At 30.6% G+C, this 18,094-nt stretch overlaps 2 protein-coding genes across 21 annotated transcripts in view; one reads left to right on the plus strand and one right to left on the minus strand.

The window, feature by feature from the left end:
* Positions 1-6,635, plus strand: part of LOC107074123 (cell adhesion molecule Dscam2) — a 156,038-nt gene extending 149,403 nt beyond the window's left edge. For 5 of the 7 annotated variants that reach the window (XM_089177238.1, XM_015335230.2, XM_015335232.2 and 2 more), the window contains 3 exons: positions 78-339; positions 448-529; positions 1,207-6,635. In XM_089177238.1, coding sequence (XP_089033364.1) covers positions 78-339; positions 448-529; positions 1,207-1,633 — 771 coding nt within the window. In that variant the 3' untranslated portion in view covers positions 1,634-6,635. Of the gene's footprint in view, positions 1-77; positions 344-447; positions 530-1,206 lie in introns of all 7 variants that reach the window. The other 2 variants (XM_089177241.1, XM_089177240.1) reach the window with 2 other exon arrangements.
* Positions 6,636-8,763: 2,128 nt separating this feature from the next.
* LOC107074147 (Protein tyrosine phosphatase 99A) overlaps positions 8,764-18,094 on the minus strand; it is a 431,245-nt gene continuing 421,914 nt past the window's right edge. For 11 of the 14 annotated variants that reach the window (XM_089177242.1, XM_089177247.1, XM_089177246.1 and 8 more), the window contains 11 exons: positions 16,083-16,366; positions 14,999-15,219; positions 14,710-14,835; positions 14,435-14,610; positions 13,956-14,247; positions 13,688-13,859; positions 13,477-13,601; positions 13,109-13,386; positions 12,896-13,031; positions 12,226-12,826; positions 8,764-11,791 (listed from right to left, as the gene is read on the minus strand). In XM_089177242.1, coding sequence (XP_089033368.1) covers positions 12,323-12,826; positions 12,896-13,031; positions 13,109-13,386; positions 13,477-13,601; positions 13,688-13,859; positions 13,956-14,247; positions 14,435-14,610; positions 14,710-14,835; positions 14,999-15,219; positions 16,083-16,366 — 2,314 coding nt within the window. In that variant the 3' untranslated portion in view covers positions 8,764-11,791; positions 12,226-12,322. The remainder of the gene's footprint in view (positions 11,792-12,225; positions 12,827-12,895; positions 13,032-13,108; positions 13,387-13,476; positions 13,602-13,687; positions 13,860-13,955; positions 14,248-14,434; positions 14,611-14,709; positions 14,836-14,998; positions 15,220-16,082; positions 16,367-18,094) is intronic. The other 3 variants (XM_089177244.1, XM_089177243.1, XM_089177245.1) reach the window with 3 other exon arrangements.

Raw genomic sequence — 18,094 nt, forward strand, 5'->3', positions numbered from 1 at the left:
TGAGTATAAAATATTTATAAGTTTAATATTATTAATTACTTATTATTATTTTTGTTTTTTGTTTTCTTTCCTTACAGAATAAAAGATTTCAGTGCGATGTGGATCAATACACAAAAGTACGTGGTCGAGCACGTCGCAAATCCAAATCATTCAAATCGGAATCCGAGGAATACGACACGTTAGGTTCGGACAGCGACACCGAAGTTGGTACCAGTAGCCGCACCGAATCATCCAATCATCTAGACGATTCCGGGCCAACGTCACTAATGGCTAGATCACCTGGACCAAACTCCGTCGGTCAGAGGGAACAACGACTAGCTTTGGTCCCGGTTCATCATAGTAAGTTAGTATTCGGTTTTCTGTGTCGAAGCCACCCACAGCTTTATATATTCAGCCGCTACTAACCACTCACCTTTACCGCATCAACGTGTCGCGTGCACATTCCAGATGTGCTGTACATTTCGAGTACATCAACGGAGCCGTCACCAATTTCTGAGAGGAAGACTTTTCCCAGACTCGAAAAACAAAGGTCAAATAATTGCGTCTTCAATGATTTTATTTTCTTTCACAATTGCATTCATAAATATTTTCTTTTATATTTTCTTTTATTTAATTAAGTATATCAAACATGCGATTTGACAAAAATTGTATAAAAAATATATTGTTTTTTTTTTGTAATATTTTTATACCTTTTATGGATTTTATTTTGTATACGTAAATACAATATTATTATATTCGAGACTGACGACATATCAAACTTTGTAGCTAAATTGGTTGGTAATATTTCTCTACGCAATTAAATATTTCATTTTAATTGTCAATTTATATTTTCAAGTTCGTTTGACTGCTAAATGTTTATTTATATTAAATTTTCTTGCTTGTTAAATAGTAACGTTATTTCTTTATTTAGTAATATATGTTTTCATGGAATAAATGTATTTCCATAGAATTATATATATTTCATGGAACTACATGGTATATATTTGGTCAAACGTCTCGTACTAGCAACGCTATTTGCAAAATATGTTAATAACAATAAATCTGTTTCCTGTTTATTTCTACTCAATTTTTTTTATATTTAATTTTACTTTCTTTTCTTTATACTTAAATGTAGCCCTTGATGATAAATGAGTTAGACATACCTGAATTGTATGAAACGTTAAACGTTACAATCAAAATGTTAATATAAATTTCATAATGGAATAGAAGTCGAGGAGCAACACCGGATATCTCGATCGATGGACGTGTACCAGGGATGCTGCGAGCCGTGAAACTCTCGGAATCAGGAATGCATCCTTACTCGAGAGGCACGTCACCGAGTCACCCGAGTCACCCGAATCGTCAAGGTTCCTGCGACCGATTAGGGAAGGAACAGAATTCGAGGAAATCGGTGGAATCCCTGTGTCTTCTCGAGGAACCAGGTTCTTCGAGGATGAGCAGGAGGGACGATGATTGGGGCAGCGAGCTTTCAACATTGGAATTGAAACCACCAACGGGCTTCACGGATGCTCACGAGACCAGCGAGGCCGAATGCGACATAGACATGAAGTTAAGACTTCACAGGAAGAGAAACGCATTAGCTTCTAACAGCTCGCTGTCTAAATCGCCGAAGGACTTTACTATTACTGTCTAAGTGTTAATCAAATATCAAACTACAATCGAAAAAAAGTAAAATAAAATAAAATAAAAAAAGAAGTAAAATAAATCCAAAAACGGGGATAAAAGAATACAGAAATTTAATGAACGAACAAAAAAAAAATTAAATAAAAAAGAAAAATAAAATGAATAAGACATTAAAAATAATAATAATAATTATAATAATAATAATAATAATTATAATAATAATTATAATAATAATAATAATAATAATAAAAATAATAATAATAATAATAAAGAAGCATGCAAATTAAAAAGAAAAAAAACGAAAATCGAGCATGATTGAGTGTTATTTCAAGGAAAAAAAGAAGTTGCATTTCTTTGTCGTCGAAAAAAAGAAACTCATTCATTCAACGATGAATTCGTTCTGCCAAAGCTGCTTCGCTAACACGAAGAATTTCAGATTGACCTGTCTACGAACAACTGCTACGTCGGCGATCCCATTTACAATAAAGACGTATTTTTGTAGAAAAGCTTCGATCTAGTGATATGCTTTTTTAACATTCTTTTCTAATTTCCTCTTCCTCTTCTTTATCCTGTACATAATATACATTACTCTGAGATATCTAGGATTAAAAAAAAAAAGAAAAAAAACAAGCAACAAAAAATAATCAAATTGAATTCAATTTCAGTGAAATAGGAATAAAAATATATATATATTTTTTTTTCGATCTAATCGCAAATTCAATAATTTTCTGACCATAAGTAATGATATCTAGTTAAATATAAACGTTGGCAACGTAAACGCCATTTAGTAGTTGCGGTTATAAATGAAACGTCAATCAAACTTAATTGCGAAGCTTATCAACAACGCGTCAATCAAACAGTATACCCTGAGAGACAGAAATTCGATTCTCCAACAAAATTCCAGAGAGGTAGTGGAATTTAGAGAGAAATAAAAAGAGAGAGAGAACGACTGTCATTGTCTCGTATCGACGGTTGATAAATAAGATATTCGTAACAAGTAGTTCGTTTTCTGATGTCTTCCGATTCTAGGTTCCCATATTAAGTTGAAAGAGAAAAAGAAAGAGAAAGAGAGAGAAAGAGAGAGAAAGAGAGGGAGAGAAAGGGAGAGAAAGAAAGCGTTTATTTAAAATTTTAATGCAATAATGTAGTTGTGATTCCTAATACATTTATTTCTTCATCCGTCATTTGTTAGATCACATTGAGTGCAAGTACACATTACAAATTTCGTGCTTTTCGTATTTTCGTTACATGATGCATTAGGCGTACGATTATTTCGTGATTTTCACGAGTTTTGAAAAATCTTTTTTTATTATAAAATAATTACGCACACGCGAACGGTGATATATATATATATATATTTATAGCCATTCGTTCAGACCCGCTCTATATAAATTATTTTTTTATCAGTGTTTATAATAAATTATTCATCCGTTATTTTGTGGAACTATCATCGAGAAGAGTAACACTGTATTCATTTATTTCACTGTTTTTTTTCTAATGCATTTATTTTTATATTTATATACGTAATTCATTAGATACGAAGTTACATACGTATATATATATATATTAGGGTGTGTCAATAAAATCAATTATTTTTTTTTTTACAAGTGCCACGGAAAAATGAGTTAGACACTATAAAAAAAATTGTCACTAAATATGAGCTCTTAATTTTAATAGGAAGATCCTCCGCATCGCAGTTTTTTATTTTTTTTTTCAGTCTAATAGATTAAAATTTATGCCTCATTATTTATTGATTGTACAGAAAAATATTCTAGACGAATTTTGTAGGAAATTTAATGCTCTACAAAAAAGGTATCTTATATTTTTTCCGTAAACCTCACTATTTGAATGATATTGAAGATTTAAATTTGATGATTTTTAGACAAATTTCATTTTTGTTTATGAATTTTATAACTCGACAATAAATGACTATTATAAAATGCGCAATAAAAATTCTTGTAGGAAATTAACTGCTCTATAAAAATGGTGTCTTATGTTTTGGCGATTAAATTAAGCGTTTAAAAGATATTCAGAGACTAAGATCAGTACACATGAAAGTTTGATGATGAATATCTTTTGAACGCTTAATTCAATCGCCAAAACATAAAACACCATTTTTATAGAGCAGTTAATTTCCTACAAGAACTTTTATTGCACATCTTATATTAGTCATTTATTGTCGAGTTATAAAATTCATAAACAAAAATGAAATTTGTCTAAAAATCATCAAATTTAAATCTTCAATATCATTCAAATAGTGAGGTTTACGGAAAAAATATAAGATACCTTTTTTGTAGAGCATTACATTTCCTACAAAATTCTTCTAGAACATTTTTCTGTACAATCAATTAATGATGCGGTATGAATTTTATTCTATTAGACTGAGAAAAAAATAAAAAACTGCGATGCGGAGGATCTTCCTATTAAAAATAAGAGATCATATTTGGTGAGAATTTTTTTAAGGTAACTAGCAACCCATTTTTCCGTGGCACTTGAAAAAAAAAAAAGTCATTTTTTTGACCCACTCTAATTATATATATATATATATATATATATATATATATATATATATCTCATGAAGAATTGCTGATCTTTTTCGATCATTTCTTCATATTTATATTAACAAAAATCAATAGCATAAAATTAATAAATATAAAATACCGAAGTTGAAAAAAAAGAAAAATAATTTATACAAATTTTTGAATTTAAAAATAAGCAATTTATACTTTCTGTTTCATTAATTGACATTAATTCACTTACCTGTTAACATCTCTCGTATCAAGGTGAAAAGTATTATTAATTATTTAAAAACGTTGCCAAAATTAGCGACTCCATCTGATTTTTCTAAACTTGTGATTCATCGAAAAAATTTATGAAAAGAAATTTTAGAATAAGCTAAAAAAAAAAGACGTAAAAAATAAAATAGGAAATTACTTTTTTTTATCGATCAGCTGTTCCTCAATGTAGAAATAAGATAAACAATAATTCACGTTAACGTAATCACGTAACGAATAGTTCATAATTTAGATCACTCGACAACTTTCGATTCGAGACGACATACAATCTTTATTTTTTTCTTTTCTCGTAGACATTATCAGTAATCGTTTTGTACAAATAGAAATGTGACACGATAGCGTGTCATTATGCGAGTCGCAATTCAGCTTCTCTTTTTTTGTTCATTTCCTTATCTTTGCGTATTTTTCCTTCTTCATTTCTTTCTTATTTTATTTATATATCTTATTTTTATTTCCTTTTTTTTTAACGTAAGGAATATAATTCCCTGCAACGATTATATATGCGCATATACAAGGTGTGTCATTAAAACAATTTTATCAAACTTCAGTAACGTATTCTGTCGAAAACATCGAGGCGTATGATTGTAAAAATTTTTTACACTAAAAGGAAAACGCTATTGACAGAAACTTGGAAAATCGTTGTGCTTGCGTTGATTGTTTCTCAAACAATTTATTATCGATTCGAGTTATTGTATGGTTTTTTTTATTATTTATTTTAAATAGAATTACGCAGTCGAAGATTGGTTCCGAAAACTTTGATATATATGTATATATAAACACCCTGTATATATATATATATATGCATAGAAATATATCTCCTTTTATGGTTTTCACTGAAACGAGCAATATAAGCATCCTTCCGAGCGAAAAATTACTTTTCTTATTCTTTTCTTCTCTTTTTTATAATGTTCTTTTTTTCTTGTCTTTTTTTTTCTTTTATTTTCTTCATTTGTTATAATATTCTTTCCTTTAGCTAGAAAGGCAGTGAGAAATAACGGTACATACATACGTAGAAAGAAGGAATTCGAGATTGTCATTCTCGATTAACAAAATCTTTGATCATCATTTTTTTACACATCATAGATCTCTTATTTTTATCTCTATATGCATTTCGACAAAAATGAATGCTCATTGTTGTTTTCTGTTATTAACGTGTTTGATAAGAAGAAAATCAATAATAACATTATAGAAGGCTTAAAGACAGACATACCGACAGACAGAGAGAGAAAGAGAGAGAGAGAGAGAAATAGAGAGAAATAGAGAGAGAAGGAAAGAGAAATTTCAACGATCCTTATTGTTCTCGAAGGATCAAATTTCCCTTACGTTTAAAATATCGATAAAGTTTCATTAGTTTTTAGTACCTGAAACATCATTGAGACGCGTTTTACAAATGCTCATGATTATAATCGTGTAGACCTGCATGCGAGATTGCATCTATTCCTCAATGCATTCATTCATTTTCGATGTCAGACAATTTCGGGGTTACTGGTAATGAAATTGAAAACAATAAAAGTAGAATATAATAAAAAAGGAAAGAGCGATCATAATGATAGGAACTATGAAGTGATTCTGTGAAGAGATATGAATGAAATGAATTCACGAGAAAATGAATTTTTTTACCTATCGAAAGCATATAGATGAGATACAAACAAAAAAGTATATACAGATGTGATAATGTATATGTAATAATATATATCAGGATAAACAATGAAATGTCGAAAAGATATTTACAAAAAGATTTACATGTATTAATAATTATGCATTTTCGCTATTTAACAGCTTAGTCACAGCACGTGCATGTGCAAATTCTAAAAAGGTATTGATCCGGTGAGTGTGTTTATTATTTTCTTTTTCTTTTTTTTATCAATGAAAAATTTCTATATTATATAAGATGTATAATAACTATAATACGTATGAGGGACACTCATTCCTACGTGTATAAAGTAAAGAAGCTCCTTTTCTGAACAAATAATCGTAAACGCAGACTCATTTTTAAAGATAGGTAGGATCTGTTTATGTATATGAATGTATTCATGGGTGTCAATGATATTTAGATTCCTTCTTCTCACCTTTCTTTCAGCACGATCGATTACAAAACAATAAGAATAAAAAAGGAAGAGAAGATGAAAGATCAAAGAAGAAAATTTCAATGCTGTTTATAAAACAAATCTAAATTTTGGCAGAAAAATGTTAATTAAAGTTAAAATAAAAAAAAAAGATACAATGAAAACACAAAACGAAAGTAAATCAAGAGTAACAAATAAAGAAAAATTAAAGAAATTTTAAAAAGAACGTGTGTGCGTCGCTTTACGGATATTACGTTGACTAGAGTCTAAATTATCTGTCTAATATATACACCTAATGTTCTCTTTTTTTTATTTATGAATTATACGCGATAGATTGTAATCTTTGATCTATTTACGATCGTTATTACATATGTATATATATATATATATATATATATATATATATATATCGTCGTATTTAGGCGCCTTTTTCTGCTTGCTTACTTACTTGCTTTTTTCGTATTCTTCTTATTATTTTTTCTTCTTCGTTATCAATATAGATACATATACAATAATTACGTAATGTCGTAAATTACAATACAGTATTATCCGCTCGTGTTCAACGAGATAGCGCGTCGCATGATAAATTTTCGATTGGACATTAGGTATAAGAAATAGAAGAATGCGAAAAAAGAAAACAAAAAAAAAGATAAAAAAGTTTGTCTTTTCTCCTTTTAAAAGCTAAAAAATAGGTTCTTCTCTTTCCTCGTCAAGATATAGCGAGGCGATATCTCGTCCAATACAAATCCTTCGAACGATCCCTCTCATTGTCAGAACTATAATCCTTCTCTTGTCATTTCCAGACAGCCATTTTTATATCATAAATATCTGTATATAATATATTTTATCTGAAATCTTAACGCAAACGCTCGCTCGTGCGTGTTCCTTATGCGATTTATTTATTAATGTTGTATTATTATTTATTTTTCTTTTTTTATTCCGTTTTTCTTTTGTTTCTTTACGAGAGTAATTGTGTTTTTTAACAGTATACGCCACACTGTGTGTATGTTCGTCTGAAAACAGACAGATCTCCTCATTTTCTTGTCTTTTCTTTTCTTGTTCTTTTTCTTCTTTTGCGTATATATAATAATAATATAATATAATATAATGTAATATAATATAATACAATATAATATAATACAATATAATATAATTTAATATAATATAATTATAATATATAATATAATCATATAATATAATATATCATTCCTGTTCTTCATCTTAAACAACGTATAACTCTGATAAACATTGTCTTTACACGTATCATCTAGTTTGGACATCTCGACGAAAAATCGATTCGACTACTCGAAGAGTTCTCCTACGTACAAACACGCATATGAACTTTTACTCGAGTCGTTAGAGATATCGACAATTAATTCATTAATTATGGCTAATTACACTGTGACAGGTATGCATATATGATACAAATATTTTTCTCTTTCCGCTTCTTCTTCTTTCTTCGTTTTACAAATTATTAACTTCTTCTTCTTCTTCTTATTTGATCGATATAAAAAATCCGGTCATCGTTTAACATTTTAAAAATTAAATTGAAAGAAGAAGATAAAAAAAAGGAAAAAATTTGTCATTTTTGTTCTTTAATCTCTTCTTACGAAGTTCGAAGTCTTATGATCGATACTCTATCTCATTGTAGAATAAATAACTCTCGATTACTCGAGACTTGACTCGAATCGTGCTCAAATTCATAAATCGTACAATATTACAATTATAATTACAAGTTACGCACAGCCGCTTGAAGAAAAACGAGAGGGGAATCGTAACATCGTTTTGCGAGATCGAAATCGATCATAACAACTTTCGAGACGACGTCACACGTTCTCTTTTCTTTTTTTTTTTTTTATAGTTTTCCTTATTCATCAGTTTCTTTGTCCCCCTCCATTTCTACCGATCAATTTCTTAACAATCCAATTTCTTATCAATTACAATTCCATATTGGTTCAAAATAATCAAATATTTCCCAAATTATTTCCTTCGTTTTTTTACGTTTAATTAAAATAATAATAATAATAATAATAATAATAATAATAATAATAATAATAATAATAATAATAATAATAGTAATAATAATAATAGGAATAATAATAATAGGAAAAATAATAATAATAATAATAATAATAATAATAATAATAATAATAATAATAATAATAATAATAATAATAATAATAATAATAATATTAATAATAATTGAAACAGTAATTTTTATAATAGTTTATGCTTCTTTGCTCGTGTCCCACGATCGGTAAAAAGGAGAACAAATTGAGTTGATAAAACAATCGAAGTTTATTATTAATTCATCATTCATCGACATGTTAAAACGAATCATGTGTCCCATCTATATGGTTGAACAAGATGCAATATGATTAGTCAAAGAGTTTCAAGAAAGACGAATGGCACGCTACTAAACATTTTGTTTACAGGTCGAAACATTTAAAAATTCTATAGACTCATATCTATCGTGAGTAAAACAAAAATAAAATATCGTAATTTAGTGTTTACATTTTTGTCTTGTACAGTTCGATACGTTTATTATGTGACACACGATCCATCTTCTATACGATGTGGTCATTGAGTACACACACAAATTTACAGCACAAGCATATGACACATACGTATAGACTCTTTCTTTTTCTCTCTCGGACATTCACAGACACAGACACAGGTACACACACATACTCTCTCTCTCTCTCGAACTCTCATTCTACCCTTGACGTCATATATTGTACACATTTTCCATCTGCTCTCTCTCTTCCTTTCAATCGTTGCTTACATTAATGCTTTAAAAGTTATTTAACAAGAAACAAATACTTCAGTCTTCGTGTGTGTATATACCGCGCGCGCGCGAACGTATTGACAAAAAGAAATGGCAACGAGGCACCGGCAATATGGCCACTGGAAGAGAATGCCAAAAAGTTGTTTTAAGAACAACAACGTGTGTTTGAAGTTCGACGCACCATTTTCTCGCACTTCTTATGGAATTATCATTCTTTTTCTTTTTTTTTCTTATTATATTTTGTTCGTTTTCCGTAATTATCACTATTATTTGTTTGTTTTTTTATTATTATTTTTTTTTCGTAACATTTTGTTCCGAAACGTGCGATTAGCATTCTTCACAGTAAAAAATTACGCATTCATCCCGATTGAAATTTTTTTTCGCGTTTTACGTACAACGTAGAAATGATGTTGAAGGCACGTACTGATTGCGTCCAAAAGAAAAGATGAATTCGGTTCTTTTTTTTCTTTTTAATTATCATCGATGATAAATTTATCATCTAATTTCAATCACTATTTTTAAATTTATTAGAAAAAGAAAACTTTTCAATATATGTTTTCTCTAATTTTAATTTTTTTTTTTTTAATTACTTCCATAGGTATATGTATAGATGTGTATAACCCAATTTTTGGACACAACCATTTCCGATCTGTTGTTGTCGTTAACGCATCGCGACGAACCAATGGCAGGACTTGAAATCATTGTTAAGAAAAAAATTTCGCATAGCAAACATTAAATTAGAATGAAATGTACATAAAAAAAGTTGACGCGATCTTTTTTTTTCTTTTCTTTTTTTTTTGTTGGCCATTTTATACTTAGAATTTACTGACTCACATTGTGCTCATCATATTTACGGTATGACTTTGTTCTAATACATTCAATAATTATAACAAAAGTAATAATAATATCAATAAAAATGTTAAATCATTTCATTAAAATAAAAACACAAATAATAATAAAATGAAAATAATAATAATAATAATAATAATAATAATAATAATAATAATAATAATAATAATAATAATAATAATAATAATAATATAAAATAACGGAACGAAACTGTGCAGTGTTTGGAATGTTCATCCTCGATAAAATATCAAGATTGTCATCGGCATCATTCGCCTCGCTGCATCGTTATGCTTAAAAAATGTTATTTGCTTATAGGAAAAAGAGAGAGAGAGAGAGAGAGTGAAAAAAGATGCGTAAATAATGATTATGATGATGAAAATGAAAGACGGTCAATGCGATTACGTTAATAAAATTATAGAAATTATCGACAAAGTTTTATTCGTACGATCTTGGAACTTTAATCATTTTGAATCACTCTATGTATCCCTAATGTATTTTTATATTTTAGGGAGGTTTTTTTCTTATTTTCCTGTGTCTTTTACACATTCAAAGACGTACGACGTTTGTGGCGTTTAGAGCATTTCGAATGAGATAGAAATAAAAATATTATATCGAATGAATAAATCGAATCGTTAACGCGGGCACGATCGAACGCTCGATTCGTCATATTAGGACGTAATAATCAAAAAAATGAGAGAGGACAGACGCGAAGGTTCACTCGAGCGATAATATATACGAGTGATACCGTTTTTGTAATCGTAGATATCATCTTCCATACACTTACGATATAATTGTGAAATGGATCTGATCCAATCACACGTCATCATCACAAGTGGCTAATGTGTATAGATATTACAATTATATTTATAATTATATTTATATTTATATTTATAATTATATTTATATATTTGTATTTTTGTGTATTTAAATTTATATTTATACTTATATTTATATTAATATATATATGTATATAAATATATACACACACATATATCTAGTCTATATATGTCCTGCTGATTTATGTCTGCATATATTTATATACATATGAATATATGCATATGAAATATTTACACATCCCCTCGCAAAAATTTGATCTATCGTCATTTTTCTCTTATAGATTAAAAAGAGTATATCCTTAATGATTCTTTGGCAACTCGGTCTGTCGGCTGGTCGACCTTATATTTATATGTATACATTTATTTATGTATATATGTATAATATTTATACGTAATGTGAATGGGTGATATATACAAGAATGGAACAGCGTACACTTACAAGATGGACAAGATAAACGCGATCGATCCAAGCCGGCGACTTGCAAAATCAGCAAAAACTCTTCTTGTTTATGCTTGCTCTTTTTCTTTTGTCACTGTCTTTAGCTAATGTAAGACGGGTTAGCTTTTTCCTTTTCTCGACTCATTTCGTTCGTATTATTCGCTCATTTTCATTCATTATTTAATTTCGTTTAATTTAATTTAATTTAATATAGTTTAATATAGTCTAATTTAGTTTCGTTTAATTTAGTTTAGTTACTTTATCCTAAATTCACGTGGACATATTTACACGAATGTACGTTCGATGATCCCCCGAGGCTGATCTTGTATACTCGAACGGTCAGCTTTTCCATTGTGCGAAGATCTTTCCAATCGGACAGCTCCTTCTGGTGTCATCTGAATGACACAAAACACAAACAAATATAATAAATATTCTCTTTAAACTTAACGAATTCGTACGATCAAATCTTATAAATAATTTTCTAATCAACAGAAATATATTGAAGATAACGTAGAATTACTCGACACACTTCCATAGTCATAAAAATGGCCATCCGATCTTCTTTTTAATAGCAATTTGAGGGGGAGGCTATTATTTTCGAAGAATAGTATATCGTGCGTTTGATAATTTGACGCGGAGTGCACAAGGAAAGGAAGATAAATCGAAATAAAAAAAAAAAAGAGAAAACGGTGCTAAAGAGAGTGAGTAAAAAGAAAATGGAAGAGAGAAAGGGAGAGAGAGAGAAAAAAAGAAAGTGAGAGAAAGAAAAGTAACATAATTAAGGAAGAGGTGCAGTGAGTGAATGTTGGAACGCGACGATAATACTTACGAGGGACGAAATATACTTCCGGTTATTGGGACGAAACTGTCGATTACAGCGGTTCTGAACGACCTGAGGCGACGCTGCAACCGAAGATAGGCCGACATCATTGCGGTAATATTTTGCAGCTCGCCTCCATACCCTCAGGTGGTACGCGCATACTGCCGTTTGTGATGTAACCGTTTGCATCTACCGTCACCGAAACACCCGGTGGATGATTGTGATAGCTAACATTCCTTTGGCTAACCACAATGCTCTTCTCGGATACGCCATGATCGTTGCTACCATGAGCGGCCAGACAAGTCTCACTTCCACGATTGCTTGACGAAGATTCGATCGGATGGTCCACCCTTATGGGGATTGTATAGTCGGACAAGTACTCGGTGCTCACCTCCACCGTCGCGTATTCTCGTATCATTGGTGGTGCTGACTTCATGGGATAATCCATTGTCGCTATGTGCTGCATCGACGAAGCTGACCTAATCTCGTTCGGATCGTTATTACTCATTGTTGCCACATGTCCATTAGCCATCGCGTAAAGATCCGGTTCACCGCGTACTTTTGACGACAGCATTGTTTCCAAACATTGGTAAAGTAATACGTAGTCCTCCTAATATTAAAACAGTGTTTTAGTAATGACTTAATTCGATATAAGAGAATTAGGAATTGTTTTATTTACCTTCGATCGAAATACACCTGGTCTTTTCATATATAATAATTTAGCAAACATGTATATATCTGCTGATTGTTCGAACTCGAGTTGTTTGTTCAAAGTTGTTAGCAGAACGAAAAGGGCAGCTTCGACACCACCGTACCTAATGCAAATGATTATGGTAGTTTTAAAATGATATGGTTAAGAGATTTTAATGAAATATTCGATCAGTATAGTCACCTATCCATAACGACGATTGGACCATTTTGATAATCTCTATGAAAGTCTTGTATCACACTGACAAATACTTTGGGGTTATTATTGTGAGGCCATAAACCAACTTGATTGAGTGGTCCTTGAACGATTCTTGCACTTAATTCGTAATCGTCCTGTAATGATCTGACGGCTACCTCGCGTAGAATGATTCCATTGACTGTTTCTTTAATACCACATAATCGTACTCGAAATGTTTCCGATTCCAAATCCTTTCCTTCCGTTGGCCAGAACTCAGGATATTCCTATATATATATACCAATTTTATTAAATATTGAAAAATATATTATGTACTTGAAAATAATAATTATGAATCATTAATATTTCTTATGTACCTTATCGCATTGAGTCAACATTACGATAGTTTGAGCATTGTGATCCCACATCATTTGCCAAAATTCCATTATGGTGTTCTCCATTGGATGTTGAGTTATAATAAATTCACGATTTCTTTGGAACCCTATCGATGAATTTTAAATGAATGTTTTCAATATAAATCAAGACAAATAGGAAAATTAAAAGTAAAAAGCAAAACGTTTTTTTTACCAGAGAACCACGTTGCATTTATGTAGTCACTTCCATCAACACCAGGCTTTGGAGTCAAATGTACACGAGCATTTTCGATAGGTATAATCTCCATATTACGATTTTTATGAATATTAAATGATTTTGTCGCTGACACGAGATTAAAGTCCTTTGGTTTCCAGGACGTTACGAGCTATTAAAAAAAAACAAAAAGAAAATAATAATCAATAAGTTTAATAAGAAACAGTGCAATTAAAGAGATATAATCGGTAATTATCATGACAATTACTTTATATTGAGAATCTAAGTTATTCCAGGCGTCTGTCTTATTGTTGGACGGACATAGCATGTCTTGAATATGCTGCATCAAATTATTAGCTTCTATATTGGTCTCTCCACTTTCGATAGCTTCTTGCAAAGCATCATGAATGAAAATGTACTGTTCCTCTGTTTGAACTAAAAAGTTTCTCTGCGTTCTAATGTGTTTTAAAAATCCGAATACATTGATTTCGTTTTTGCTCTTTGCCTGCTTCAGCATTGCATCGATCACAATATAGGTCCCAGTACGTCCAACACCAGCACTATTAATAATAATAATAATAATAATAATAATAATAATAATAATAATAATAATAATAATAATAATAATAATAATAATAATAATAATAATAATAATAATAATAATAATAAAAATAATAATAATATTATTATTATTATATGAAATATAATCCTACATAATACAGAAAAATGATCATTTTATTTGATTACCTGCAATGAACCACTATTGGACCAGCGTCAGGTGGATTAGCATTGGATGATTTCCGAATGAAACTGAGAACAGGTAGAGGATGATCAGGAACACCATGATCAGGCCAACCAGTATAATGATACTGCCATATCGTACGTTCTCCCATATTGGTCCCATTCTTCTTCTTCTTAATCTGCTTAAAATTTCATAACGTTCGTCTTACTAAGTATCGGTATACTTTATTTAGCCCAATAATAACAAATTATTTTTTTTTACAATTATTATAAATATATACCTTGAGATGTCGTATTTGAAGAGTACGAATGGTATAAGTTGCCATGATGTCTTCCCTGACTAAAGTAACTTGAATGTAACCATAAGTTTCAGTGCCTTCTTTCGGCCAGTACATATCACATTTCCTCTGTAAATATACAAAATAATTTTCATTTAACACGTTAATTGACCAATTTTATTCAGTCATGTATCAAGCTATTGTGTGTCATCTAAATATAGGCGATGGGGGCGAGGAACGTGTTAAAAATTAATCAAAAGATTATTACAATAAAAATCAGAAAGTAACTTACGCGACCACGCTCGACAAGATTAGTGATCATCACAACGATTGATACACGTTGTTCCCAAACCATTCGCCAGAAACCATCGAAGGTCGGTGGCAATGGTCCTTGAGTGCCAATGTAAGCTCGTGCACGTTGCCATCCATCGATGTAATTCGCGTTGACGTAATCTTGTCCTTTTTTAGGTGGTCCTCCGCCGCACGATAATAATTGTACACGCGTGTGATCATCTGCAAAACATGATCATAAATTTATGACATCTATCATTTTGTTAAATATGATACTTATAGTTAAAAAAAAGAAATAAAATAAAATATAATAAAAAAATAGAAGAATAGAAGAATAGAAATAAAAATGTAAGACGTTATAGTGTCGCAATAAGTGTCATTTAGATCGAACGTTATTGTTTGTTTCGACGTAGTTAGAACAAAGTCGATATCGCGGAATGTGACTAATACACATAGGTAATTTTATCATTCCACGAAAACAAGTGGACGGTGTCCGACTCGATGGTAGAGGATCTGTGACCCAGTTGTCGACAGACAGGTCACTCACATCAAAAGCAATGACGAGGCTGCTCGTTAATCCGATAATATTGTGAATGGTCGAAGCGAATTTACGGTATACTTCGTATCACATGCACAAAGTAACTTACGAGAAATGAAGTAACGAAACATCTGTATTTACTTTGACAGAATAAAGAAAAATTATATCATTCCGATAAATAAATGATATGAATAATTTAACTTTATGTAATAAGAATTGTCATGATTTTGCATTTTAAATGTAACACATTTTCTTATGTTCTCGTTTCATTTATATTTTCTCATTTAATAAATACTAATAGAGCTCGAGTATTACTTTTTTTTTGCCTGACTCATTCCGTATAAACGTTTATATACGTGTAAATGTTTTAAGTGCGACACTTGTCGAAACAAAAAGTAAATTGCGTTAGTTCATACGATATCATTTACTTCTCTTCTTCCTACTCTTTAACTTCATAGAAGGACAAACCAAGTTCGGAATAATCAAGAAGGATAATCGTATCAAATGTAAACAAAAGATAAAAAAAAATAAATAGAGAATAAATTACATGCGAGTATGTTGAGATATCGATTCTTCGCTTTATTTTCAGCGAATTGAGAGTTCTCGACGGTGTAACCTCCACTCTCGGATTGTATAATTTCGTATTCTTTACTAAAACCGATGTCACCGTCGGCGTGCAGCTTGGCGACATGTTGAACGAATTGTTGAACGCTTACGGCGGTCCTTTCGCCATCTTGCTCACTGTTTTCCCATTCTTGGAGAGTCGGCACGTTTCGTGGTGGATAATCCAGGTAGTAATAGGCCGTGTGAAAGCATTTTCTGAAAATCGGTCTGTGCAAACGTATTTGATGAATTTTTTTGTTCAAAAATTAAATATAAAAATATTCTTTTTAAAATTTATTGTATATATATAAATAATTTATTACGATAAATATATCTCCTTATTAAATGGGATATCCTGAGAAAAAAAGTATCTACCTAATTCTCTTCTTTCCAATTTTTACCCATTGTAGGTCGGACAGGAAGAAGCAATTAAAGAATAAGACTACTAATTGTCTCTAACATACGTAATTTTTAAATTATTATCAAAATTATCTTAACTTTGTTTTTTTTTTACAAATATATTTTTATACTTTCTTCTTCATTTTCTTTATTTTTTTATATGATATTATTCGCCGAATTAACGTATAAAATAAAAGATAAATAGATACGAGAAAGATATCTAAAGTCTCAGAGATACTACGTTAAGTATAAAACATTATCAGTCGTTTTTTTTTTTCTCTAAATCAACATCAATCGTTCAATAAATCGATTTATCTTCGAACACAATCTACCTCTCAACAAGACCTTTTTTTTATTCGTGATAGGTGAAAATAATGTTTCTCGCAAAGAGAAGTCAGGTTACAGCAAGGAAAGGTTAATGATCTTAACTCGCGTCCGGCGCGAGGAGTTAGTACAACGCGTATGTGTGTGACATCTCGATTTTCGTGAGAAACATACATCGCCATTTATACGCTCTCCGATGAATGGCATAAGTCTCATCGACATAATTTATACGATCGGAATGAAAGCTCGTGTCGAATACTTACGGCGCATGTTGTATACGTAACGATATTACAACGTTACGTCACTTTTAAAATTCATAAAGAAAAAAAAAAGAAGAAAAAGAAAAAAATATCAAGAACAATTATAACAATTATAATTTTTTTCTCTTTACATTCGATATACGCAGTATAATACGAAAGTGTTAATAAAAATTAATTTCTCTTTAAAAAATGGATATATCCAATCGACAATATTCTAATATTTTATTATAATTCATAATATCATAAAAATGACAGGGATGGAAAAAAATGGAAAAAAAGAAGATAAAGATAAAACTTACAGATCAAAAAATTTCTTCATTTCGTTTCGTAGTTTTTCCAAGGGTCCATTGCAAAGACATACGCGACAAGTTATCAAATCTGGTCACGGTTTAAATATAAGTCACATTTAAGGGAAAAAAAAAAGAAAAAAATCAAGAACGAAATGAAAGAGAATCTCGAAGAATTAAAAAGAAGGGAAGACTTAGGGTGTTTCAAGATTTACATACGTCCCTGACCCGAAATTGATCCCATTTTGAATATAATCCTTGGGATATCATCCTTGATCATCGCCGTGCTATATAAAATAAATATATATACACACACGATCTCCCTTCATTTTATTTAGAAAACACGATGACTATAATGGACACGATTGGGAAGACGCTATGCACACGACGCTACTTTCATGTTTTGTTCTTTTGTTTTTTTTCTGTTTTTTTTTCTTTTTTTATTTAATATAATCCGAAATTGCTTATTAAAACATATATTACTCGCGAATACGACGACACTTATTGACTGTACGAAGAAGAAGCCTTAGCATATACACGTCGTTCTAACTCTGGCCGTTATCAACAGCGATAAGAAGATAGGCTGAGCGTGAGAGACAACGCTATACAAAGCAAAGAAAGAAAAAGAGAGAGAGAGAGAAAGAAAAAAGAGGAGAAAAAAAGAGAGAGAGTGTGTGTGGAAGGAA

This window comes from Polistes dominula, unplaced genomic scaffold (genome assembly GCF_049000335.1).
Source record: "Polistes dominula isolate Pdom_NZ unplaced genomic scaffold, Pdom_raw_medaka contig_20, whole genome shotgun sequence".
In the NCBI taxonomy this organism is placed as follows: Eukaryota; Metazoa; Arthropoda; class Insecta; order Hymenoptera; family Vespidae; genus Polistes; species Polistes dominula.